This window comes from Dipodomys spectabilis, unplaced genomic scaffold, assembly GCF_019054845.1.
Source record: "Dipodomys spectabilis isolate Male_0828 unplaced genomic scaffold, ASM1905484v1 ptg000002l, whole genome shotgun sequence".
Lineage (NCBI taxonomy): Eukaryota > Metazoa > Chordata > Mammalia > Rodentia > Heteromyidae > Dipodomys > Dipodomys spectabilis.
The window spans coordinates 4,155,433-4,183,104 of NW_024870679.1; the positions used below are offsets into that span (position 1 = coordinate 4,155,433).

The window sequence follows — 27,672 nt, forward strand, 5'->3', positions numbered from 1 at the left end:
GCTCGTCTTATTCAAGCCTTGCCCATCCTGTCCTCAGACTCACAATTGCCCTCAGGTTGAACTGATTATCCAGGAGAAATGAATCCCAGCTACCATGAAGACTGTCTATCAGAAACCCCATCATCTCCTCACCCAGCCTGACTCTTAAAGAGATCATGAACTGAGGGCATATAACCAGAAAAACTCTAGCAGTTTCTGCCCTTAAGTAAGAAAAAAGAAGAAATCATTTCTTTCTCTCTCTCTCTCTTCCTCCCTTCCTCCCTCCCTCCCTCCCTCCTTTCCTTCCTTCCTTCCTTCCTTCCTTCCTATCTTCTTTCTTTGTGCTGATACTCAGCCTTCAACTGAGGACCTCTGCACTGTCCCTTAGCTTTTTTGCTCAAGGTTAGTGCTCTACCTCTTGAGCCATAGCTCCTTTTCCAGCTCTTTGATGGTTAGTTGGAGATGAGAGTCTCACAAACTTTTCTGCCCAGGCTGACTTTGAACCTCGACCTTTAGATCAGTCTCCTGAGTAGCTAGGATTACAGGTATGAGCCACTGGCTAAGAAATAATTTCTTTATTTAAAAAGACATATTTTTTAACTCCAGAACCATAACAATTATGGGTAGTCTGGGCTCATCTGTAAGCTCAGCACTTGGGAGGTAGAAGGTGGAGGATAACAAGTTGGAGGCCAACCTGGGCTACATAGAGAAACTTGATCTAAAACCAAATAAACAGATTTAAAAAAACCCATAAACCAAACTAAACCAAATGCGCAAGTGAGGCTGTGGCTTTGGCAGCTGGACCAGTTAGGAAACAAAATGCAAGCAAGGGAATCATATACAAACAAAGTGTGGGTATATTTGGCAGATTTGAGGCAAGCAGAAAAGGTTTGGGGACTCTCTCTATATATGTATATAAAAAAACAAGATCTGAACTTCAAACATCTTCTGATAAGGCCACAATGAAGAGATTTCCAGCAGCGGGTATTGTGAGATGCTGGCACCCAAGTCGTCACAGGCTTGCCAGGTAATGTGCCAAGGCGAGGCGGCTGGAGCACCTCTCACAGGTCCATGTCTGGGCCTCCTGAAGATGTCTTCAGTGGCACTGAATCAAATCCATCAGGAGTCCTCTGAAAGAGAGATGGGGACAGGAACTGGCTGCTGTGCAGGGACAAGTTTAGGGGGACAAAGAAGAGAAACGGATAACAGGTGACAGAAGGAACCCTTAAAGAACTTTCAGTGGTTTTGTGGAAATATTGAAATGAGATAGCTCCTTTCAAGCGCAGAGAATAAGACAAATCATTCACAAAACAAAACCCTGTTGGGGCACCTGTAATCCTAGCTACTCAGGAGGCTGAGGTCTGAATTGAGATCTGGTTTGAAGAGATCTGGGCAGAAAAGTCTTTGAGACTCAATCTCTAACCACCAAAAAGCTGGAAATGGAGCCGTGGCTAAACTTGAGCAAAAAAGCTCAGGGACAGCACCTAGGCGCTGAGTTCAAACTTGGGCACAAAACCAAACCAAACCTGCTCTGTGTGTGTGTGTGTGTGTGTGTGTGTGTGTGTGTGTGTGTGTGTGTGTGTGTGTGTGTGTGTGTGTGTATTTCCCTCCTGCCTCCTCTTTTGTCCCCCCCCCCCCCCCCCGGCCTTCCCCAGTCCCCAGTACTGGGGATTGAACTCAGAGCCTGGGCCCTGCCCACCTACTTTGCTCAAAGTTGGTGCTCTACCAAGTCACAGCTCCACTTCTGGCACTCTGCTGGTGAAATGAAGATAAGAGTCTCACAGACATTTCTGCCTGGGCTGGCCTCGAACCTCAATCCTCACATCTCAGCCTCCTAAGTAGCATTACAGCCACAGGTGCCTGGCAGCCTGCTTTGCATCTTTGCTGAGTTCTAGAAGACCTAGGTAGACTGAGGAAGTTCCCCAAGCAAACTCTTCTTCCAAGGATGAAGAACATAAATAAATAAATAAATAAATAAAGATCTAAGGAGGCCAAGGGAGTCAACCTGGCAACACGGTCAGCACAAAGGGAAGAGATTCAGTCATCAGAACACCTAGCTACCATTCTTTCTTCACTCACCCTTCTGTCGGCTCCTCCCTCTTTCCATGCTCCCCACCCACACCTGTTTGGATGATTGGCTCCCAGCAGTAGTCAGGTGTGCGTTCTTGGCTGCAGCAGCCCTCCAGGAGTTGCCTGGATGCTCTCTGCTGGCCCCATGCCCAGAGACAGTGGTGTCTGTGTTGTATTTATGGGCTTCATACTCAACTCACCCACCCACTTGGAGCCAACCCTCCCAGCTCAGAACTGCTCAGTGGTGAGCAGTTTAGACTACCCTATGACTCATCCTCTTGGGTCTGGGTGCAGACACCAAGGGGACAGCGCCCTCCACTGGTCAAAGGAGAGCCTTAGCCCATCACATGTTCCTAGAGACCATCTTTTGTCCATCCCCTACCCCCCAAAAAAGAAAAGAACTGAAGAAGGGTTGAGGGGGAATAATTCTTACAATCATGGATGGTTCAACACTTTGGAAGTTAAAAAGGCTCAAACAATTCACCAACTCAGGTGCATGTTGGGAGAGGAGCTGGGACAAGAGCAGACTAGGACCCCAGGAGAAAGGACTGGGGTGAACACGAGAAGGTAGAAGGCAGGATTTCCAGGTGGGGGACAGAATGGTGTGAGGAGGTAAAGGCAGCGTAATTACAGGTCTGCAAGTGCCTAGGAGTGGTGTCTTGTCCAGCCCTCCGTGGCTGACCTCAGTGCCCTGGCCATCTCTCTACCTTGGAGGTGAATGATTTGATCTTCCCAAAGAGTGACTTCTTGCTGGTAAAGATGAGGTCGTCTTCTGCATCCTCGCCCTCCATGATGGCGCAGCTGTCAGCTGCTGGCAGGTCACAGTCCTTGAGGGTCGTGTTCATCACCAGTTTGGAGTACTTGTATTCTAGTCTGTGGAATGAGAGGATGCGAAAGACATGACACCAGAATATAGGAGCAAGAGGGAAAGGCAGAGAGAGGTTGGACTCTAAGCAGATAGTCTCATGTCTTGGGAAAGGAAACTGAAGGACAGCAAAATACCTGGTTCAGAGCTGGAGTAAGAGAAGAGCTCTTGGCTCCAAGTTTAAGTGATCGCTTTTCTTTAAGATAGGCTGTTTCATGCTGGGCACCCATGGCTCACGTGTGTAATCCTAGCTATTCAGAAGGCTGAGATCTGAGATTGTAGTCTGAAGCCAGCCCAGGCAGGAAAGTCCATGAGACTCATCTCCCATTAAGCACCAAAAAGCTGGAAGTGAAACTGTGGCTCAAGGGCTGTCCCTGAGCAGCACCCAGTCCTTGAGTTCAAGCCCCAGGGCTGGTACACACACAGATGGGCTGTTTCTATGATTGTAAAGCTCAATGGATATATTATAATGACAACATTATTTGTTCAGTATATAACATGGGAAAGGATATTCTGTTTTTGTTACAGGGAAGGTCTTTGAATACAGGGTCTTTTCCAAGGGAGGCAAGTGTTCTTCTGCTGAACAAATATCTCCAGCTCAAGGACATACTTCGTGTGTGTGTGTGTGTGTGTGTGTGTGTGTGTGTGTGTGTGTGTGTGTGTGTGTGTGTGTGTGTTGATTCCAGGGCTTGAACTCAGGGCCTGAGCACCCACTGTCCATGAGTATTTTTGCTCAGGACTAGCACTCTACCACTGAGCCTCAATTCTGTTTCCGGCTTTTTTGGTGGTTAAGTGAAGAATCTCATAGACTTTCTTGCCAGACTGGTTTTGAACCACAATCCTCAGATTTCAGCATCCTGAGTAGCGAGGATGACAGACATGAGCCACTGACACCGGCCATTCTTGGCTTTTCTCTTGAGAATCAAATAGCCATTTATAGACTGCCACATTGTACCATCCCTGTTCAGGAGTCAGGATAACCAAGGTGTATCCCAGGGAAGGGACTTTACAAGTGTTTGTCTGCATTTATAGGCTCTGGGATCAACTCTAGATCAAATGCCCACTAACTGATACACTAAGATGATTTCCCTGCTCAGTGACCCAACCCTGCCCATCTTCAAACTCCAGCATCCCAGCATGTACTTTTGATTCTTTTTCCAAAAGTAGCAGGTCAACACGGTGAGCAGGATGGCAGTACAGGTGCCTGCGGAGATGCCCACTTTCAGCCAGAAATCTATTGTTTTACAGATGGTGACCCTCTGCTCTGGCAAGGAGATACCACCAGCACATATCTTTGGTTCTCTCCACACATACGTCGTCTTCTGTCAGGGAGAAAAACAAGGATCTCAGACCTCCTGTTCCCTTCTCTCCTCGGATGTCCCCGATCAGAGGGCAGCCTACCTGGATCCCAGCCACACAGCTGCTAAGGAAGGTATGGTAGTCGGCGGTTGAGCAGAGCGGACAAGCAGCCACACTCTCCCACAGGAAGTGGAAGTTACAGCCATCACAGGTCCCATCTGAGCACGTGCTAGCAAAGCAGAAAGGAGATCTGAGCTGACTCGCATTCGCTGGACTGGTGAGGAAGAGCTGGTGGATTCAGCCCTTGCCTCGTTCATCTTCTCTCACTTAAGTATATCACCTGAGTCCTGCCAACTAGTCCTCCACTCACACCTTTATCCCCAATTATTCTACAGGTGAGGCCTTCCAACCTCTACTGGGCTCCCATTTTCTGCCTATGTTCTGCTGATGATGGGTAGCAGCTAACATGAATTGCCTGAGCCCCTCAGAGGGCCTTCCCATGGGGATGTGACTTTTTATTTTTTTTGGTGCTGGTACTGGGTTTTGAACTCAGGTCCTGCGTGCTGTCCTTGAGTTTTTTTTGCTCAAGGCTAACACTCTACCAGCTGAGTTACAGATTCACTTTCAGCTTTTTGGTGGTTCATTGAAGATAAGAATCTCACAGACTTTCCTGACTGGGCTTTTTTGAACTGCAATCCTCAGAACTCATGGATATGTGACTTTATTTTTATTTTTACCAGTTCTGGGGCTTGAACTCAGGGTCTGCGTGCTGTCCCTGAGTTTTTTGGTTTTTTTTCAAGGCTAATACTCTACCACTTTGAGCCACAGCTTTACTTCTAGTTTTTAGATAGTTAATTGGAGATAAGAGTCTCATGGACTTTCCTGCCTGAGCTGGTTTTGAATCACAATTCTCAGATCTCAGCCTCCCTGAGTAGCTAAGATTATAAGTATGAGTCAGCAGTGCCTGGTTGATACATGACATTTTATTTTATTTTATTTTTTTGGGGGGGGGGTCTGGTCCTGGGGCCTGAACTCTGGGCTTGGGCGCTGTCCCTCAGCTCTTCAGCTCAAGGCTAGCACACTACCACTTGAGCCATAGCACCACTTCCGGCTTTTTTTTCTGTTTATGTGGTGCTGAGGAGTCGAACCTAGGGCCTCATGCATGCAAGGCAAGCGCTTTACCACTGAGCCACCTTCTCAGCCCTGATACGTGACATTTTAAATAGCTACTTTTATTATTTTATGCTGGTGCTGGGGTTTGAACTTAGGCCCTGGGTACTCCTTAGCTTTTTCACTTAAAGTGTCTTCTACCATTTGAGCCACAGCTCCACTCCTGGGTTTTTGGTGGTTCATTGGAGATCAGAGTCTCACACACTTTCTTGCCTGGACTAGCTTTGACCTCCAGTCCTTAGATTTCAGCCTCCTAAGCAGCTAAGATTACAGGTATGAACTACCATTGCCTGGCTACAATAGTCACTTCAATATAGCGTCCTTGGTAAGGACTGGAGGTAAGAGAGCATTCAGGTATGGATGTATGCTTTGTACTTTCATGTTTCCAACAGCAAGGACAATAATTTTACACTCCAACACTATGGCTGGGTCAAGACCCCCGGCCTATTTTTTTGGAGACAGGGTCTCATTATGTAGCTCAGGCTGTCTTCAAACTTGAGATTCTCCTTCTTTGGTCTCCCAAGTGCTAAAATTACAGGAATGCGGCAGAGGCCTGGCTAATCAAGATGTCCTGCTTTACTTCTCAGATCCCCAATCAATGGTTTCAGAGAAAAAATTTCTAAACTGTGCTCCTTAAGCGATAAGTGCTCATCAAGATATTACTTGATGTTATGTGAAGAGAAAGGAAGAGAGTAGTGTCCTGGGGTTGGAACTCAGGGCCTTACTCTCTAACTTGGCCTTTTCTGTTCAAGACTGGTGCTCTACCTCTTGAGCCACATCTTTTTGCAAGTTAATTGGAGTCTCCTGCATTTGTCTGTTGAGGATGGCTTCAAACCATGATTCTCAGATCTCAACCTCCTAAGTAGCTAGGATTCCACATGTTAGCCACTGGCTTCTGGCTCAGATTGGATCTTCTGGTTGCAGAGAGATTCTTAGGATCATAACTTGTTCCTAATTTCTTTTTTTTTTTTTTTTGGTACTGAGGATTAAACCCAGGACATAGGTAACCGCTTTTTTTTTTGGGGGGGGGGGGGTGTCTGGTCGTGGGGCCTGAACTCCAGGCCTGGGAGCTGTCCCTCAGCTCTTCAGTTCAAGGCTAGTGCTCTACCACTTGAGCCACAGCACCACTTCTGGCTTTTTTCTTTCTGCTTATGTGGTGCTGAGGAATTGAACCCAGGGCCTCAGGCATGCAAGGCAAGCGCTCTACCACTGAGCCACCTTCCCAGCCCCAACTTGTTCCTAATATTAATAATGGCAAGACTTCAAGAGAAATCCTAAAGTCTCATTGTTTCATTGAATCCTCAAAACAATTGCCTACAGAGACTTAATATTATGCTCATTTTATATATAAAAAATAGGAGGCCTGGAAAAGATAAGAAATGTAATAACCTCACGAAGTAATATCAATGTGGCTCTCACAGATAGCCGTTAGTCACTATGCTACACAGCTGCCACCATAACGGCCAGGAGGTAACGGTAGCTTTGACTCTTCCTCCTGCCCCATTCTTGCCATTTGATGATTGAGGGGTTGGGACCATGTCTGCAACCCCGGAAAGTTCATTCATAGATCTCAGACTACTTTTTTCTCTTCTGCTCTGTCTCAGCAATCCCTGCCTGTTGAGATGGAGTAAATTCAAGGAAGGGAGATGGTGGCATTTGTCATGCTTCCTTGTAGGGATTACCTTGGTAGTGACAGAGTTCCAGGGACAGTTTTCAGTGGATTGCATCTGACTCGGATGGTGGATGATCTTCCAGAACTGCAGGACTGGGTCACATCATTGGACCTGCAGACAAAGCCAGTTCCCCATGGGGAAGGGAGCTACTCTACCATGGTAGTGGAGCGCCATTAAATGAAATCAAGATGGGATGATTCCTTCACCAGTCAAGTTTGGACTTGGCCTCCAGCCTAACACATAGGGAGCCCATAGAGCTTGGTCAATAGACCTAGTCAAAGGAGAAATACACTGGCCTAGAGAAGATAAGGCTAGTATATACTGGAGCCTAGGCTAGATGGGATTATCTCCTGCAGATTTTGCTGGTATTTCTCTCTGCCTTCAGGGAAGAACTGTCCCAATAATACCCAAGAAGCCAGGATGAAGGAACAACCAGCATGTATTCTCATAACTGGGCAGATCTGCTAGACCTCACATGTCTGGCTTGGTCAGGTAGGTTGGTGGCTGGAGAGGGAGGGGATTCAAAAGAAATTGGGCAAAAGCATTAGTCAACTAGCCTCTCCCCACCTGAAAAAGAAGATCACATCTGGTATTCCTGAGGTCTCTGGGTGGAAAAGTTCAGCTGGGGAGGTGATTCCGTCCACAGTCAAGTCTGTTGACACACCTGCCAAATTAAGCGTTCCTAATTAGTTCTCACTGGTAGCATTAGCTGGTAGCCACTTGGATGCTTTCAATACCTATAAACATCCAGCTGACTTCATCTTTTTTTTTTTTTCCAAATTCTTTATTGTGATTGATTACATGATTTCCCAAATTTCACTGTATTGTGGGATAGTGATGCTTAGTTAAAGTCACACACACATTCTAACTTTCATGGGGCAAATTGTCTATCATGTCTATAACATTTATGAGTTCTATGAGCTTTGCAATACAGTTATTTCTTCCACATTGGGTGATATGTGCATTTCTTTTGTTTTGCATTAGCATCAGCTGTTCCCTCTTTCCCACTTGTTCCCTCCCTCCCATCGCTGCCATTGAGTTGCTTAGTTCATTTTGGTCAATGTCCAGTGCAGCTGATGGGTCCCGCTGTTGTATGTTTTTCCCTGATTCCCTCTAGTTCTGTGTTGTCCTCCTGGTTTCCCTCCGGTGTACACATATATACCATATATGTAATCAGTAGCATGGGGTTATTTAGTAATGATTCATCCAGATGAGTGGAAGTCCTTTGTTTCTTAAGTCTTGTTAATTTTGTCATATCACCTTACATTTTGAATTTAACATCCACTTATCAGGGAGACCATGTGCTGTTTGTCTCTTTGCTCTTGGCTTACCTTGCTCAACATGATTTCTTCTATCTCTATCCATTTCCCTGCCCAACTTCATCTTATCACAACCCCCCCAAGTGGCTCATGAAAACAACTGTCTTTTTGGTCCAAGACTGTGACTTGAACTCACTATCTGATGCTTTTGGCTCATTGGCTAGCACTCTACCTCCAACCTCCTTCCCCACTTAAAAAAACACAACCAAACACTTGAGCCAAAAGCTTTGGCTCATGTACCAAAGCTTGATCAGAGCTCCCAGGGACACTTAGCAGACAAAGGTCAGGATGCTAGGCCCCTCCCATGGGACCATGTATATCACACACACACAACTTCACATGCCTGGTTACTCACCAACAAGTCGATCAGCAAGGCTGACGGGCTGTGAGGACACCCCAGCTTTGTAACCTGTCACCTCTGGGGGGATGATGACTGCCTGGCAGACGTAGGCTGTGATAGACTTAGAAAAACCTGACTCGCCCTCAGGGACCCGGAGGTCAGTGACATTGTCAGTGCACACGGACATTTTCTTCCCCTGGGGGGGGTGGATGTAGACAAATGGCAATGGTTACAGAGAAATTCTCAAAAGGACTAGGGAGTGTTTTTTGAGTCCCCCTCCCCAGCCCCATCTGAAAGTTCACACTTTCAATGCTATGTTGCAGTAGAATGATTCATCACAGGTCTATGGTAAAACAGACTTTAATAAAGGAAGTAGGGAGGTTAAGGTGTGGTGGCTCATACCTATAATCCTAGCTGCTCAGAGGCTGAGATCTAAGGATGGTTATTCATAGTCAGTCTGGGCAGAAAAGTCCATAAGACTCTTAGTTCCAATTAAGCAGCAAAAAAAAAAGCTGGAAGTGGAACTGTGGCTCAAGTGGTAGAATACTAGCTTGGAGCAAAAAAAGCCTAGGCCCTGAGTTCAAGGCTCACAGGGCACACACACACACACACACACACACACACACACACACACACACACACACACACACACACACACACACACAGAGAAAATAATGTCAATATGTCCTAGTTTTGGGGACTCTGGCCCAGAGGTCTCCAGCATTTTCTTTCCTTTTCTTTTTCTTTTTTTCCCCTTTCTTTCTTTCTTTCCTTTCTTTCTTTCTTTCTGTCAGTCCTAGGGCTTGACCTCAGGGCTCAAGGCTATTGCTCTACCACTTGAGCCATAGTGCCACTTCTAGCCTTTTCTGTTTATGTGGTACTGAGGAATCAAACCCAGGGCTTCATGCATGCTAGGCAAGCACTTTAACACTAAGCCACATTCCCAGCCCCATTTTAATTTCTTTTTTTTTTTTTTGTCAGTCGTGGGGCTTGAACTCTGGGCCTAGGCGCTGTCCCTCAGCTCTTCAGCTCAAGGCGAGCACTCTACCACTTGAGCTACAGCGCCACTTCCGGTTTTCTGGTGGTTTATTGGAGATAGGAGTCTCACGGTCTCTCCTGCCCGGGCTGGCTTTGAACCGGGATCCTCAGATCTCAGCCTCCTGAGTAGCTAGGATTACAGGCGTGAGCCACCAGTGCCCGGCACCCATTTTAATTTCTTTAAGTCACCTGGGAGCCCTATATGAGCAGGGTTATAATGGTACCAACTGATTTGGAGCTCTAAACAGCCAGCACACAAGTTATGAGGCCTTCCTTGAGTCTGTTTTCTAGACAGATACAGAAACGTGTAAATGGATCCCAGAAGCCTGTACAATTTATATGAACATCTAGCCAAGCTCATGTTCCTTCAGTGCGTCCCTCAGTGCTGGCCTTCTATCAGGCATGTCTCAGTATCACTTTCTAGACAGAGACACCTAGTGGTTCAGTCACACCCCATAACCAGACCTCTTCCTCCTGAGTAGCTAGGATTGCAGTTGTGAGCCACCAGCACCTGGCTCCCTTAACCTAAAAGAAGACGTTTAAAGCTGTTACTCGAGACCATGCACTTTCAGTTTTATAAGGTTTTATTACAAATGTTATTACAAATCACTATCTACAATTTAAGCCAGCTCCACTTCTTTTTGCTCATTAGCCAGAAATAAAGAGTCTCATAGACTTTCTGCCCAAGCTGGCTTCAAACCACGATCTTCAGATCTCAGCCTCCTAAGAAGCTAGGATTATGAGGCATGACCCATTGGTGCCTGGCTTTATTGGTTTATTTTTGTGGTGATGGTAGTTGTTGTTTTTGCCAGTCCTGGGGCTTGAACTCTGGGCCTGGGCACTATCCCTGAGCTTCTTTTGCTCAAGGCTAGCACTCTACCATTTGAGCCATGGAACCTCTTCTGGCTTTTTTCTGTATATGTGGTACTGAGGAATCAAACTCAGGGCTTCATGTATGCGAGGCAAGCACTCTACCACTAAGCCACATTCCCAGCCTTTATTATATGTTTTAACTGATGAACTTTTCTGGGGAGAGGTGCTGGGAACAGAGAATCCAGAGGCTTGCGTATGCTAGACCAACACTCTAACACTGAACTATACCACAGCCCCACCCCCTCCCTTCCATTTTTAAAGAAAAAAAAAATACATTGAGAAAAAGAAGTAGGTTCTTCTCCAATCATGAATAACTTCACTATGTAGAGGTCTGGAAAATGGTAGGAATTCAGATTTTTTTCCTTGGGCTGGAGATTGAACCAGAGCTTTGTGCCCTTGGGCTTTTGTAATAAAGAAAATAAGGGCTAGAGGTATGGCTCAAGAGTGTCAGCCAGCAAGCCAACCAAGCAAACTGAGAGTTGCAGGCTCTGAGTTCAAGCCCAAGTATCAAGCCCCCCCCCCAAAAAAAAAAGAGAATATATTGAGATAATGTTCCTTCGAGAACCTTAGGCGTTAGGTTCATAGAATATTAATGTATAACTTGGTTGCTATGCAAAGTCCAATATTTTCTTTTTTCTTCTTTTTTTTTTTGAGGGGGTGGGGGATCAAGTCACTTTATTGAGGAGTTAAAAATATACTCAGGAGAGCAAAACTCTGGTGCCCTTGACAGGGCAGGCCCTTCCTGGGCCCATAGTCTCAAAAGCTTGAGAACATGACATTTTCAATGGTACAAGATTTTATTACGAACGTTATTACAAATCACTATCTCTCAGCTTTTCTCTAGATTATACAAAGTCGATAAACCCCAGAGCAACAAGAATACTGTGCATCACAGTTCTTTGGTCCTCAATCTGAGGATCTGTACTCTGATCATATGTAGTAAATATTTCTGAAAAGAACAAAGGAGCCACAACCAAAACAAAAAACAAAAACAAAACTCCACCATCCAAACTAAGTGCCAGTGGTTAATATCTGTAGTCCTAGCTGAGATCAGAAGATTGTAGTTCAAAGCCAACTAAGCAGGAAAGTCTGTGAGACTCTTACCTCCAATAAATTACCAAAGAAGTCAGAAGAGGAGCTGTGGTTCAAGTGTTAGAGTGCTAGCCTCGAGCAAAAGAAGTTCAGGGACAGCACCCCGGCCCTGAGTTCAAATCCCAGGACTGGCAAAAACAAAAACAAAAACAAAACCACCACCATTCCCTAATTCTCCACCTTTACCTATCTCCCAATTCACCAAGTGTCCTTCTGGGGCTTCCTCTCATCTTTCAATGATCACTACTTCTTACTCCCTAAAACCAAGACACAGCTGGGCACTGGAGGCTCACTTACAGCCTTTTTTTTTTTAGACAGTCTCAAGAAACCTCTGCCTCCTGAGTAGCTGAGACCACAGGTTTGGTAAGAGCACATGGCTCTGCCTCATGTTAATAGTTTTGCAGATTGTGCAGATTGTTTTAATAGACTTTACAGTCGAGCATCTCTAATCTGGAAATCTAAAATGTGAAATGCTGACAACCAATTTGAGCATGCTTGGGGATGTGTAAATTGTCCTCATTTTGAGGGGAAAGAAAGGTCAGGCAAGACTATATAAGAGAGCAAAGGGAGAGGTTAACACTGTCCAAAAAGAATGAACTCATTATCTGACTTATGAAGCTATAACCCCTCTATGTATCATCTTTATGATAACAAGAAATAAATAAACATTGCTATTTACCCAAACGCTTATCATCCACAGGAGTTAATCTTACGGGGACAGTTATTATTTTAAAACCCTTTAACTTCCTCCTTCCCTCTTGCCTGCAGCCATTGTATCTTTTCCTCTGGGTTGGGGTCTAGCCTCTGATCCATTAGCTTCTCCTTTGCAATTCTCACACCTTCCTTGAATCCCTTACCTGGTGTCCACAGAGACTCAGGGTAAAATGATGGAAGTATTTAAGCCCTTTTGAAGTGAAACTTGGCCCTCCAGCCAGAAAGGCAGTGCTTGCCAAGGCCGAAAAGTTGTAGTTGAAAATCCTGGATGGGGTGGTGCGTGAGAAGGTGCAGTCATTGTAGCAAAGAGAGTGGATCTAAGGGGGGAGAGGAAGCAGGTCAGGCCAGATAGCTGCAGGGAGCATCAAGAGGCTATAGGGGGCGCTGTTGAGGAGCTAAAGGAGATCTCCAGGGGCTGCAGCAGGCAGTAACACCCCCTCCCCTCCGCCCCAGCCTAATGCAGCCCAAAGGGGCTGAAGGAGGAGAAATGATTGGAGGTAGACACTAAAAGAGATAGAAAAAAGGATTTATGAGTATCTTGCCATTCAATTCTTGGCACATAGAAGATGTAAGGGAGAGTCACGCCATCTGTGCATGACTGCAGTGGCTACCTTGAAGGATTCTTCTAGAACCACCAGCTTTCAGAGGTCACCACAACCTTATACAAAAAGTCTCTTTGCAAGGACATCTGACCAGTCACTGTCTGGTCAACCTTGCAGTAACACTACTCTTGTTATTCATTATTTTCATCTTTAAAAATTTTCGCTTGGCCAGGCACTGGTGACAAGGATTGTCAGGCGCCAGTGGCTTATTCCCGTAATCCTAGCTACTCAGGAGCTGAGATCTAAGAAAGGTGGTTCAAAGCCAGCACGGGTAGAAAAGTCCAAGAGACTCTTATTTCCAATTAACCACCAGAAAACCAGAAGTAGCACTGTGGCTCAAAGTGGTAGAGCAGTAGCCTTGAACAAAAGAGCTCAGGTACAGTACTCCAGTCCTGAGTTCAAGCTCTACCACTGACAAAAGAGGGGGGGGAGGGAGAGGGAGGAAGGAGGGAGGGAGGGAAGAGAAGGAAAGGAGAAGGAAGTGGTAGGACTATGAACTCTGAAAGCAGAGTTTCTTGCTCTGCTATAGAGTTCCCATTTGGACAGCAACCATACACCTTGCAATTCCTCCCCACAGCGGCAGAGGGAGCGCAAGGGAAGGCTGTCTCACAAGTCCACACTACCAAAAGAGGTGGTCAGTGGTGGGTGAAATCATTGCCCTTATTTTGAATCCAAGCAATGCTTGCAGAGTAGTATACAAACGATGTCTTATGGACACATCTCTACGTGGCTGTGATCAGTAAGACTTTTACTCATGCATGCTTTCTTGGATGCAGAAACTATATGGGGGCAGCGGTACTGCTGTGCCACATTGGAGAAGAGAGGGGGTGGAGGGAGGGAGAGGGAGAGAGTGAACTTAGGGCCTCTCTTGCTTAGATTTGAACCTCAAGGCTGGTGCTCTACCATTTGAGCCACATCCCCACTTCCATCTTTTTGCTGGTTAATCAGAGAAAAGAATCTCATGGACTTTTCTACCTGGGCTGGCTTTGAACCATGATGCTCAAATCTCAGCCTCCTGAGAAACTAGGATTATAGGCATGATCCACTGGGACATGGCTCTGAGAAGAATTTCTATGCTTATGAAGCCAAGAAGGCACTAGGTAGAGACAACCATACAAGTTAACTGTACACCCCAGCAAAGATGGGGCTGCTGCCTTCCTAAATGATAACAGGCTCGATTGGGCTAGGCTAATTCAGCCATAGACTCTTCTATTCCTTCAGGTCTCTACATGAGTGCCAAATTATCCTGTGGACAAATTGGTTATCTCTTCCCTTGCTCTCAACTGAAGATGCCACGTTGTCTATGACTGAGGGAAATCAAGCCCTGCTGCTAGGAACCCATCAGTCATACTCCTCCAGGACTCCAGCTGGAGTGTGCACTGGGGACACAATTGGCTCTCAGCCCTTCAAGACGACCTATCTAGTCCATCTGAGAAGCCTCCAAGGCCATCCAACCAAGATTAGGATGAAAGGTAGACTGCTGGCACCTTATTGCTCTTGGTGCCTGGACCACAAGGCACACAGGCTTGGACACCATAAGGCTGGTGGGCTTTCAGGATTGTATTAGGCGGGCAGGAGTGGCAGGTTCCAGAGTCTCTATCGATGTAGTAGCCAGCAGGACAAGCAGTGCAGGAAGAGCCCAGGTCCGAGGCTTCAAGGGCGCAGGGGCGGCAGTAGGAAGCCACCCCACCCATGACATTGGTGACATTGATGGAGTAGATCTTGGCAACATCATTGGTGTACTTTCTGCCCTAGAGACAAGGAAAGAGGAGGGGAGAGAGTGGAGGCTCGAGACAGCACCAAAAATGGAAATAGCAAAATACTTCATATTTTATCCTATGACACTTGAGGAAAAGTCTTGGAAGCATCCTTTTCTTTTCACTACTTAACAGTGTATCTTCATTATTTACCATCATCAAGATATGGAATCAGCCCAGATGTCCCTCAATGGATGAATGGATCAAGACAATGTGGTATATATATATATATACACAATGGTATCCATACACAATGGAATTCTACTGATCCATCAGAAAGAATGATATTGTACCATCCATCAGGAAAAAATTATATTAGGCAAAGTAAGCCTGACACAGAGAAACATAGGTTGCATCGTTTCCCTCATTTGTGGTAGGTACCTATAACTCTACAAGTGAATACATTGGATGGTAAAAAAAAAATCAAAGACAGAAACAAAAAAACATACTTGGACATGGTAAATTATACAGGTCTCTGGGCATTCACACAGAGTGAGACCAAAGGAGGAGGTTCTTAGGAGAGGATCACAAAGGCTCAATGCACATGTGCATCTGATCATAGAAAATAGTATTTATCTAAATGAACTCCAGGAAACAGAAACAAGAGGGTTTTTTTTCTTTGTTGATGTTTTTGGGTTTTTTTTGTGTCTTATTTGTGTATCTGTCTTTGGGAGGGTAAAGGGAAGGGGACAAAAAGGGTGGAATAAAGGGTGAACAAATGCAGCCGTACTACTCACTAGACACTATATTGAAGATGAACTATACAACCTGTGGGTGGGAATAGGAGGGAGAATAGGAACTGGGAGAGAGTGAGGGAAGGGCTGACATTGTTCAAAATGAAATGTACGGGGAGCTGGGAAGGTGGCTCAGTGGTAGAGCGCTTGCCTTGCATGCCTGAGGCCCTGGGTTTGATTCCTCAGCACCACATAAGCAAAAAGAAAAAAGCCAGAAGTGGCGCTGTGGCTCAAGTGGTAGAGCGTTAGCCTTGAGCTGAAGAGCTGAGGGACAGCGCCCAGGCCCAGAGTTCAGACCCCACGACTGGACCCTCCCCCCCCCCCAAAAAAAAAAAGAAATGAACTCTTTATCTGACTTATGCAACTGTAACTCCTCTGTACATCACCTTTATATAACAATTAAAAAACAGTGGTTCTTTATGTGCATTTTGGGGTCATTTTAAAATAAGACTGTCCCATTTTGTTATGTATGAAGAGATTAAGTACCATGGAGGAAATGTACAGTAGATACTGTTAAATAAAAAAGCAGGTCTTTACCTATAGAAGAAGAAAAAAAAGAAACCCATGTTTTGTAGCAAAATATCAGCTAAGGCCAAGCCAGATGATACACACCTGTAATCCCAGTGCTTAGAAGGCAGGAGGATTGCAGTTTAAAGCCAGCATAGGCTACATAGTGAGACCTTATCTCAAAGAACAAAGAGGGAAGGAAGAGAATAAGACAGAGGGAGAGGAAAGAGAGGGGAAAAGAGAGGGAGAAGAAAGGGAAAGAATGAGGGAAAGACAAAGGTGAGGGAGAAGGAAAAGGGGAGGGAAAGGGAGATGGGGGAGGGACGAGGGGGCGAGAGAGAGATTGAGAGAGAAGAGAGACTAGACAGAAGAAAATACTCCAGATGTTAATTAACGGATCTTCCTCCTACTTATTTGTATTTTCTAAGTTTCCTGCATTAAACCCATACCACTGCGAGTTAAGAAAACTGGAGTTGTTATTCCAAATAGCAGGAGGTTGATTCCACGTGCAGGCAAGGACTGTAAGGACAGACAGTTAATTGAAGGTACCCAGTACCATCCTCCCTGGAAGTCAGTTAGATGAGATGATCCTCAGAGGGCTGCATGAGCAAGTCTCTCCTTGATTCCTGAAGGTCTTTCTGACTCCTCACCCATGAGCTCCTGCGAGAAAGCCTCCTGGGTTTGGGCAGTGTCTTCCAGGAGCTGGCGCCTGGGAAGGGAAGGGACTCACTGTCTCATGAAGCGTGGTCCTCTGGAAGGCCCAGGTGAAGCTCATGGTAGCGTTTTCCTCAATGGTGTAGGTGTAGGACTGTTTGCCTTTGGAACCTTTCCAGGTCTCCACAGGAGTGTTAGTCCTAGAGTTCACACCCTGAAGCCAGGACAGACCAATGGGTAAGGCAGGAGGGCTGAAGGAGGAGAGGAGCCCACACTGCTGCCATCCCATGGGCCATTACAATGGGCAGATCCAAGTTCAGAACGTATGTTAGTGGGGACAGGGGCTCACACCAATACTGGTAATGATCAGAAGGCTCATGGCTTATGGTCAGCCTGGGCAGAACGTGAATGAGATTCCATCTCAACCAGTTAAAAAACTGGTTATCCTGCTAGTGGTGCATGCCTGTCATCCCAGCTGTATGGGCAGCATAAATAGGATGGAGGTCCAGCCCAAGAAAAAAGAAAAACGCTATTTAAAAAATACCAAAAGCACCCAGCACTGCCTGTAATTCCTAGATGCAGGAGGCCGAAATCTGACAATCGAGGTTCAAATCCAGTGCCACCGGGCAGATAAATCTGAGGGACTCTTATCTCTCATTAACCAGCAAAATGCTGGAAGTGGCGGTATGGCTTAAGTGGTAGAGCATCAGCCTTGACCATAAAAGAAAAATAACAACGGCTGAAGATGTAGCTCATGATAGAGCCCTAGTCTGACAAATACGAGGCTCTGAGTTCAAACCCCAGCACCATAAATAAATAAATAAATAACAAAAGCATAAAAGGGCTGGGGGCATGGCTTAAGGTTGTAGTGCATCTACTTATCAAGCTCAAGGTTGTGGGTTCAAACCTTTGTGGCATCAAAACAAAAAAAGAAAAAGAAAAAAGCCCTATGACACCCCTTTGGTCATTCTGGGCTTTTCCTCTGTGGATTCACTACAAGCTAGGTGTGTGTTATCTTGACTGCCCACAGGGCCAGTGGGGAAGGGCGGCGGGGGGGGGGGGGGGGGGGGGGGAAATGGATAGACTTTCTGTGAGAGCCCCACAACCAGCAAAGAAAGGAGAACATACCACCATGAAGTAGAGCTCACAGTTCACAGAACAGATGGTCTCGAAGACAAATGTGATCCTGGCCACCTCTTTATTCTCTGTGTCTGCCATCACTGACTGTGGAGGTCTGTGGGGGCAGAAAGGGAAGATTGGCTCCTGAGGTCAGACTGTGTTCATGGAGAAGCACAGACGACTTTTCAGGGGGTCAGCTGGGGACAGGAAGGAGTAAAGACTAAATCCAGCTATGCCACCCAACTATGGGATCTTGACCTAGCCAGGGCGAAGCTTTCTCAGCTGTAAAGAAGGCAGAAATAAAGCAGGACGCTAGTAGCCCACATCTGTAATCCCTGCTACTCAGGGTGCTGAGATCTGAGGATCAAAGTTCAAAGCCAATCTCAGGCAGATAAATCTTAGGGACTCTTACCTCCAAGTAACCAGTGGAAAAAAAAAAATGGAAGTGGAGATATGGCTCAAGTGGTAGAGTGTAAGGCTTAAGCAGAAAAAGCCAACAGAGGTCCAAGATTCAAGGCACAAGATTCAAAGCTTCAGTACTGGAGCTCCAGTACTGGAGCATGCGCGCGCGCACCACACACACAGAGGCTGAGCACCGTCTCAGGGATGAAAGAGGGGCTTCCAAGAAGGGATGGACTTAAGGAAATCCATTCAGTAGTCCTCCCTTATCTTAAAAGCCGTCACGAGCAGAAGAGCATGCTTTGGTTTTGGAAACCTATTTATGGTTTTTCTTTGAGCTTTAGCCATGTTGCCTAGATTCTGAGATGCTCCAGTTCCCAGCTCTTCTCTCCAGGATTGCATAGTTCTCGTAGCCACCTTCCAGTCCAAAGCCCCTTCCTCCATACCACACTGCCTGGAGGGTTGTTGCTGTTTTGGGTTTTTTCTTTGTTTGTGTGTGCTGTTCCTTAGGCTTGAACTCTGGGCTTAGGCACTGCCCCTGAGCTATTTTGCTCAAAGCTAGCCTCTACGACTTGAGTAATACCTCCACATCTGGCTTTTTGCTGTTAATTAGAGATAAAAGTCTCAAAGACTTTCCTGGTTTTGAACTATAATCTATAGAGCTCAGCCTCCTGAGTGGCTAAGATTGCAGGTGTGAGCACAGGTACCCTGTTTTGTTGTTGTTTTAGTGACAAATAATATATTGCTTTTGTTCTGGGATATAGGAACAAATACAATAATAACAATCCTTGTCAAACTTCTGGTCTCAAATAAAGATGAATGGGATATGGGCACCTCTGGTCCTGTTTTAAAAATCATCTCTGATGCTGTGAGGGGGAGGAATTTGAGCAGCATGTGGCCCAGCAAGATGAGGAGTCAAAAAGAGCCATAGAAGCCGGGTGTTGGCAGTTCATACCTGTAACTCTAGCTACTACCCAGGAGACTGAGATCTGAGGATCAAGGATTAAAGCCAGCCTGGGCAGACAAATCCAAAAGACTCTTATCTCCAACTACTCTCCCTGCAAGATAGCTAGAAGCAGAGGTACAGTTCAAGTAGTAGAGTGCCAGCTTTGGGGCAAGGGAGACAAGAAAGAGTACAAGACTCTGAGTTCAAGTTCCAGTACCAGCACTTGTGTGCATACACAGGCACACAAACACACACAGAAACAGCAGTGAGTAAATCAGCCTGGAAAGTAACTAAGAAAGTGTGTTGGCATGTTGGTTAACTTGGCCAAATCATCATTATACTCTCATATCTTCTGATCGGATATCCAAAAAGGAATCAGGGTCCTGATTGCTCACACCCATAATCTAACTACTTAGGACACTGAGATCTGAGGATCACAGTTCAAAGCCAGACAGGGCATCTAATCTTCAGTTAAATACCAAAAGGTGTGGAAGTGTGGCTCAAATGGTAGAGCTTCAGTCTTGAGTAAAAAAGCCAAGGGAGAGTGTTCATGTCCCTGAGTTCAAGTCCCAGTATCAATCAATCAATCAATTAGTCAATCAATCAAATAACATAAAGGAAAGTTCAGCTCTGAAAGGCTCCTCTCCAACATTCCTAGTATGTAGGATTTTGACATGGTTGTTGCAGTGGGCTTCCTCTTGGTTTTGTAGTCCTCACCTGAATCCTGGCACAACCAGAGTAAGAATCATAAAGTCATTGTCCGAGGCTCCAACAGCTGTATAAATGTGATCACCAGCCACCTCCCAGCCTGGAAGGGGAGAGGAAAGAGTTAACACTCTTATGTTCTTTAATGTAGGCCAAGTATGTACCAGTCTATAAGGGCAATAATGCATTGTACTTATCCTATTTACTTTGGTAAAGACCCTGAAGCTCTGAGTAAGACCTTAAGCATATAGATAGCCATTTTTCTTTCTCTGTTTCTGCCTCTGAAACTAAGGTGTGTGTGTGTGTGTGTGTGTGTGTGTGTTTGCTTTTGTGGTAATGGGGCTTGAACTCTGGGTCTGGGTGCTAACCCTGAGCTCTTCAGCTCAAGGCCAGTGCTCTACCACTTGAGCCACACTGCCACTTCGTTTTCTGGTGGTTAATTGGAGATCAGAGTCTCACGGACATTCCTGTCCGGGCTGGCTTTGAACTGTGATCCTCAGATCTCAGCCTCCTGAGTAGCTAGGATTACAGGCGTGAGCCACTTGCGTTTTTTTTTTTGTTTGTTTGTTTTTGTTTTTGTGTTGATCCTGGGGCTTGAACTCAGGGCCTAGCTGCTGTTCCTGAGTTTTATACTTAAGGCTAGCACTTTACCACTTGAGCCATAGCTCCACTTCTGGTGTTTGTTTGTTTGTTTGTTTTTGGTAGTTAATTGGAGATAAGAGTCTCATGGACTTTGCTATTCAGGCTGGCTGATCCTCTGATTTCAGCCTCCTGAGTAGCTAAGATTATAATCCTGAGCCATTATTACCTGGGTGAAACCAAGTTTTTGCCGAATATATGCCCCCAAGAAGTGGAACTTTCAGAGGGATGCATGACATAATAAGCTAGTTTTTCTCAGAACTCCCCCATTATAAACAAATGTGAACGTGGAAGAGCCTGAGACAGTGCTGGGGGTGGTAGCTCACAGTGAGGGGAGAGGTATCACCTGTCAGGCCCTTGTACTCAAAGTTGATTCCACTGAGCACCGTTGTTTCCATGTTCGTGGGCAGTGTGTTCCACCATTTGTATTCAAATCCCACGGCAGGTTCAGTCCCAGCTGGGCAGTGGGTACAATCTGCAGAACCCCAAATCCATCATTCAGCAGGAAAGGAAACCAGTGGCCACTGTTCCTGGAGCTACAGCCCCACAGACAAGAGGCAGCCAGCCAGGGGTGGCCAAGCACTGCTGCAAAAAGGTAGGTCAACCAGACTAGAAAACTTGACAATGCACATAATTAACTCAACATGTACACACTGGCCCCTTGTTCTAGCATTCCCCTATCCTCTTGCCTTACCAAAAGCTTCATTTAAAACTTCAGTGTGGGGCTGGGAAGGTGGCTCAGTGGTAGAGCACTTGCCTTGCATGCATGAGGCCCTGGGTTCGATTCCTCAGCACCACATAAGCAGAAAAAAAAAGCCGGAAGTGGCATTGTGGCTCAAGTGGTAGAGCGCTAGCCTTGAGCTGAAGAGCTGAGGGACAGTGCCAAGGCCCAGAGTTCAGGCCCCCTCCCCCCCCCAAAAAAAACTTCAGTGTGCTGGGGGGCCAGAGATTCACACCTGCAATCCCAGCTACTCAGGAGGGCTGAGATCTGAGGCTCACACATCGAAGCCAGCCTGGATAGGGAAATCAATGAGACTCTGATTTCCCATGAACCACCAGAAAGCCTATAGCTCTATGGCTTAAGTGGTAGAGGGCCAGTCTTGAAAAAAAAAAAAAAGCTGAGAGACAGAGTCCAGGCCCTGACATTCTAGTACCATAATTAAAAAAAAATGTAGTTGTACCTTCTAACCTAACACATGAGGTTTACCTAATTATCACACTATCATTAAAAATATCCAAATTAATAGGTACATAAATCTCTCCACCCTACAACTCCACTCCTTTTTATTTTCTTTTGCCAGTCTTGGGCCTTGGACTCTGGGCCTGTGCACTGTCCCTGAACTTCTTTTGCTCAAGGCTAGCATTCTACCACTTGAGCCACAGCACCACTTTTGCCTTTTTCTCTGTATGTGGTACTGAGGAATCAAACCCAGAGCTTCATGCATGCAAGGTAAGCACTCTACCACTAAGCCACATTCCCAGCCCCTTTTTTGTTTTTTAATTCATTTTTTGATGCTGGTCCTGGAGCTTGAACTCAGGGCCTGGATGCTATCTCAGAGCTTTTTTAATTTTTCCTCCTTAAGACTAGCACTCTACCACCAGAGCCACAGCACCACTTCCAGCTTTTTTGGTAGTTAATTGGCGATAAGAGTCTCATGGACTTTTTGCCCATGCTGGCTTTAAGCTGCAATCCTCAGATCTCAGCCTCCTGAGTAGCTAGGATTATAGGCATAAGCTACCAGCACCCAGCTCCATTTTTGTAGATGACCAAATGGGTCATTTATGCTCCCGAAACTTCTAGTTAGCACCTGCACACACAGGAAGCCTCTGTTAAGATGACTGGGTCCCTTTAGGCTTCAGATGGGTCTGCAGAAGCAATGAGGGGGAAGGCAGTAAGTTGTTAAGTCAGATTCTGACCTACAGGCCAGCCTTGACCTCTCTTCTCTTAAACCTGGTTCTAAGCAGTGGCCCGCCCGCCCGGCCAGCAAGAAGATGGATACCATGCCAGGAATGGGCATGGGACGGTTACCAGAGCCATTGGAGTACCAGCCATAAGGGCAGGGTTCGCAGGTGCTGTTGTTGGTTTTGAAGAAGCCTGGATTGCAGGGTGGGCAGTGGGTCTTCACCCCTGAAGCAGGCAGCTTCACCGCCCCCTCCAGATCCTCGCCACAGATCTTCGGCTTGGCCCATTTGTACATGAGCTGTGTCTGCCAAAGAAGATTAGGCACAATTCAGCCTAGGTGAGATTCAGGGCTCATTTCTGACTCGAACTTGAGGGTGAACACTCCAGGGTAGGGAGCTTTGGAACTTTTATTTCGTTTTGTGTGCTGGTACTAGGGCTTGAACTCGGGGCCTGAGTAATACTGTTCCTTAGGTTTTTCTGCTCAAGGAGAGTGCTCTACCACTTGAGCCACAGTTCCACCTCCAGCTTTTTGGTGGTTCACTGGAAATAAGAGTTTCATGGACTTTCCTGCTGAGGCTGGCTTTGAATCTCAATCCTCAGATCTCAACCTCCTGAATAGCTAGGGTTACAGGTATGAGCCACTGATCCCTATCTTTTCATGGAAGCATTCAATGCAGAAGCAGGAAAGAAAGTGGGCGCTCTTCCTTCAGATCAAGGCAGATGCCCTGGTGAGTGGCATTGGGTATCAGGTGAACCTTTGTCTCTTTTATTCCAAATAAGAAGTGACAGGTCACATAGGGGCAGGGGGGGGAGGGGAGGAAGGGGAGGGAAGGGGAATCTGTATGCCTTCATTTGAGCTCCTCCTCCCTTGTTTGCACTGCCTTGCCTCTCCCTCCCAGAGCCCTAGGATTTTTTAAAAATTTCTTTTCTTTTTCTTTAGTCACAGGGGTCTTCATTAAGTAGCCCATGCTGGTCTGGAACTTGTGTTGCTCCTGCTTCAGCCTCTTAAGTGCTGGAATCAGAGGTGAGTACTACCATGCCTAGCCCCTAGACTTGTATTCTAACCTTACCCTGGCCCAAATCCTGTGAATTTCTGGCAGGAAAACTGACTTGGGCCACCTCTTAGAGCAAAATAGCATAGTTAGTGGGTCCAGAGGTTGGCATCCTGGTCTCTGAAAAGCCACTGCAGCACAGCAAAGTCACAAGCACAATCATCAGCACCACAGAACCAGCAGATTTCTTCCAGGCAGAACACCTGGCTGATGCGCATCTGAGTGGGCCTCCTCAGGCACAGGCCTCCGAGGCCTCTTCTGGACCATGGACTGTAGGCCTAACCCAGCACCTCCAGGCCCCACAGTGGTGAGGAAAGGGCAGACATGCATACTTGACACAGCAGAATACACCACAGAACTGCAAGGCCTTGGCCTGAGCCAGGGAGAAGGAGAGAAGAGGGCAGAAAGGAGGAAAGAAAAACACACTTGGCCAAATGTTAGACCTAGTAAGGAGAAAAGGAGAGGAGTTCATTGTCCCGATAAGATCAAGAAAATGAAAATAAGCTGAGCACTGTGGCTACCGCCTGTAATCCTAGCTACTCAGGAGGCTGAGATCTGAGGATCATGTTTCAAAGCAAGTCCTGGCAGGAAAGTCTTTAGAATCTATTTCCAATTAACCAGCAGAAAGCCAGGTTCCAATGATGGCTCAAGCACCACCAAAAAGCTGGAAGTGGGGAAATGGATGGCCCTACAACAAATCATATTAAGAGAGGTAAGCCAAGCTCAGAGAGACAAATGGTGCATGTTTTCTCTCATGTGCAGAAGCTAGATCTAAAATGCAGTGAAACATGATAAATTATTCAGGACTCTAGGCTTTCACATACAGTGAGACCAAAGGAGGATACTCTTGGGAGAGGAACACAAAGGTGTAATGCCGATATACATCTAATCATATGGAACAATATTTATTAAAAATGATACTCCAGGAAGTGAAAACAAGAGGGATTTTTGGTTGCTGTTTTTGTTTTCCTTTCTCTTTGGGAGCCCAGAAATGGAGGGACAAAGGGTGGACAAATGCAGCAGTGGTGTACTCATGAGACACTATGTTGAAAATGAACCATACAACTTGTATGTGGGGATGGGAGGGAAAAACTGGGAGAAAGCAAGAGAACGGGTGACACTGTTCAAAAAGAAATGTACTCTTAACATCACCTTATATGGTCCTATGTACATAGCTGTCACCCTTTCTGCTTGTCTTAGACATATACTAGTTACTGCAAATAAGGGAAACCATGGGACCTATGTTTCTTTGGGCCTGGCTTACTTCACTTCTGATGGAGGCATAGAATTCCCGTGTGTGTGTGTGTGTGTGTGTTGTGTGTGTGTATCACATTTTCTTGACCCATTCATCTACTGAGGGGCATCTGGGTTGGTTCCATATCTTAGCTATGGTAAACAATGCTGCGATAAACATAGTTGTATAGCCTTGTTTGTGATTGGTTGGGTAAATGCCCAAAAGTGGGACTGCTGGGTCATAGGGAAGCTCTCTGTGGAGTCTTTTGAGGACCCTCCATATTGCTTTCCAAAGTGGTTGAACAAGTTTACACTCCCACCACCAATGCAGTAGGGTTCCCTTTTGGCTACATCCCCTCCAGCATCTGTTGTTATTAGACTTCTTGATTATAGCCATTCTAACTGACCATATAAGATGATGTTAAGTGAAATGAACCCCAAGATAGGGATACAAGTGGTTCTTTCTTGCTATTGTTATTAACATATTTATAATGTACTATGTGCTTTTTTTTTTGTTTCTTTGGTATGTTCTTCCCTCATGGTATAACCCCTGTTTTCACTGTATTTGATTCTGGTGCCCTGAATCTTGTATATGCTTTTTTTTTTTTTTGGTCAGTCATGGAGCCTGAACTCTGGGCCTGAACACTATCCTTCAGCTCTTCAGCTCAAGGATAGTGCTCTACCACTTGAGCCACTGCACCACCTCCAATTTTCTGAGTGGTTTATTGGAGATAAGTCTCATGGAGTTTCCTGCATGAGCTGGCTTTGAACTGTAATCCTCAGATCTCAGCCTCCTCAATAGCTAGGATTACAGGCGTGAGCCACTGGCACCTGGCTGTATATACATTTTTATAATTTGGAGAGGTGAAGAGAAATAACAAAATGCCTATACAGGTTGACCCATTGTAACAATGAGATATATAAGATACTATGTTTAAAATGAACTTTACAACTTTGGGGGGGAGGGGAGAATTGGGGAGATGGGGAGGAAAGGGATGGTAGGGGAAAAACAAAGGAGGAGGTAACAATGTTTGATAGGAAATGTACTCATTACCTTACTCATGTAACTGTAACCCTCTGTACAGTATTTTTACAATAAAAAAAGAAGAAAGAAAGAAAAATGAAATGTACTCGTGCCAGATGCTGGTGGCTCACACGTCTACTCTAGCTACTCAGGAGGCTGAGATCTAAGGATTGAGGTTCAAAGCCAGCTGGAAGTAAAAATTCCATTACATTCGTATCTCCAATTAACCAGAAAAAAAGCTGGAAGTGGAGTTGTGGCTCAAATGGTGGAGGGCTAGCCTTGAGCAAAGCTAAAGAAGTCAGAACCCAGGCCCTGAGTTTAAGCTCCAGTACCAACACACACACACACACACACACACACACACACACACACACACACACACACACACACACACACACACACACACATTATGGACCATCGAACCAAAAACGAAAGTTCTTTTTTTGTGTGTGTGTGTCAGTTGTGGAGCTTGAACTCTGGGCCTGGGCGCTGTCCCTCAGCTCTTCAGCCCAAGGTTAGTGTCTACCACTTGAGCCACAATGCTGTTTGGAGCATTTTCTGCTTATGTGGTGCTGAGGAATCGAACCCAGGGCCTCATTCATGCAAGGCAAACACTCTACCACTGAGCCGCCTTCTCAGCCTAGAAAAATTCTTTTCTGAGGCCGAAGGCATGGGAGAATGAGAATCAGCAGGGGCAGGCTATTCTCCAGTGAGCCAGGAGTGTGACCCAGTTCCCCTTACCACCTGGGAGCCTAGAGAGCCTGAAGCTCAAGCTCCCAGGAGAAGGGAGCATGCGCAGACAGGCAGGCGGTGCCCAGCACATACCAAGCAAAGAAAAATGAAGTGATTTTTAAAATATAGCACATGTGGAAATTCAGACGAATGAGACAAACACAAGTTTCTGACCTTCAAGTGAATGAAACTATCTCATTTTGCCCCTGCCCTCCATCAGCCCTGGGTCACCATACAGGTCTATGAGAGCTGTTGTTGTTGTTGTTTGCCAGTCCTGGGGCTTGAACTCAGGGCCTAGGCACTGTCCCTGAGCTTCTTTTGCTCAAGACTAGCACTCGACCATTTGAGCCACAGCCCACTTCTGGCTTTTTCTGTGTATGTGGTACTGAGGAATTGAACCCAAAGCTTCATGCATGCAAGGCAAGCATTCTACCCCTAAGCAACCTTCCCAGCCCTGTGTGGGTTTTATCTTGGTGCCAGCTTTCTTGATGGCTTCACCTTAAACAGCCTTGGTAAAGCTCAGGGGAGCAGGAGACAGTCTACCTGGGGCAGAGGAGCTCCAAGAAGGACCACCCACCTCTCCGTTGGCATCGCAGGCTGTGTGTGTATAGAAATAATCCTTGTCTGTGCAGGCTGGACGGACCTTGCAGGAAGAGGATCCTTTTTCTAAATTGCCAAAGCAAGAAATAATATTAGATGTCGCAGAAGAAAGTGAGGATTGTGCTGGGGCTTGAACTCAGGGCCCAGCTGCTGTACCTTAGCTTTTCAGCTCAAGGCTAGTGCTCTACCACTCGAGCCACAATGCCACATCTGGCTTTTGGGTGGCTAAGAGGAGATAAAATGTCTCCTAGACTTTCCTGCCCGAGCTGACTTTGAAGCCCAGTCCTCCGATCTCAGCCTCCTAAGTAGCTAGGATTACAGGTGTGAGCCTCTAGCACCCTGCGCAGCAAGTAAGGCTTTTGACCGGGTGACTCCCAAGCCCGGGGGGTGCATTGACACACAGGTGTGGTGGGAAGTAAAAAACAAATTATGAGTGTCCACCCACCCATGCCCTCTGAAGGGTAGTTTCTATTTCACCCATGATCCTGCTCAGGACTCCCTGCTCCCTCCCAGGTGCTGTTGGGAAGCTGCTGGTCCTACCCCATGGGGCAGCGTATACAGTGGCCCCATTGCAGTCTAGCATGGAGGATGTGAACCCGGAAAACAAAATAGCATCAGGCAGGTTAACTCCACC

The 27,672-nt window shown here is 46.1% G+C and overlaps 1 protein-coding gene across 1 annotated transcript in view; it reads right to left on the bottom strand.

The window, feature by feature from the left end:
• Nucleotides 1–685: 685 nt before the first annotated feature.
• The window catches only part of Elapor1 (endosome-lysosome associated apoptosis and autophagy regulator 1), an 82,879-nt gene continuing 55,892 nt past the window's right edge, over nucleotides 686–27,672 (bottom strand). Inside the window, exons 8-22 of the mRNA XM_042685479.1 lie at nucleotides 27,016–27,104; nucleotides 22,524–22,701; nucleotides 20,841–20,969; nucleotides 19,868–19,958; nucleotides 17,815–17,920; nucleotides 16,763–16,900; nucleotides 14,522–14,785; nucleotides 12,576–12,749; nucleotides 8,731–8,911; nucleotides 7,624–7,720; nucleotides 7,066–7,167; nucleotides 4,316–4,442; nucleotides 4,058–4,236; nucleotides 2,757–2,922; nucleotides 686–1,109 (exon numbers count right to left, since the gene is read on the bottom strand). Of these exons, the coding sequence (XP_042541413.1) occupies nucleotides 1,041–1,109; nucleotides 2,757–2,922; nucleotides 4,058–4,236; nucleotides 4,316–4,442; nucleotides 7,066–7,167; nucleotides 7,624–7,720; nucleotides 8,731–8,911; nucleotides 12,576–12,749; nucleotides 14,522–14,785; nucleotides 16,763–16,900; nucleotides 17,815–17,920; nucleotides 19,868–19,958; nucleotides 20,841–20,969; nucleotides 22,524–22,701; nucleotides 27,016–27,104 (2,090 nt within the window). The 3' untranslated portion in view covers nucleotides 686–1,040. The remainder of the gene's footprint in view (nucleotides 1,110–2,756; nucleotides 2,923–4,057; nucleotides 4,237–4,315; nucleotides 4,443–7,065; nucleotides 7,168–7,623; nucleotides 7,721–8,730; nucleotides 8,912–12,575; nucleotides 12,750–14,521; nucleotides 14,786–16,762; nucleotides 16,901–17,814; nucleotides 17,921–19,867; nucleotides 19,959–20,840; nucleotides 20,970–22,523; nucleotides 22,702–27,015; nucleotides 27,105–27,672) is intronic.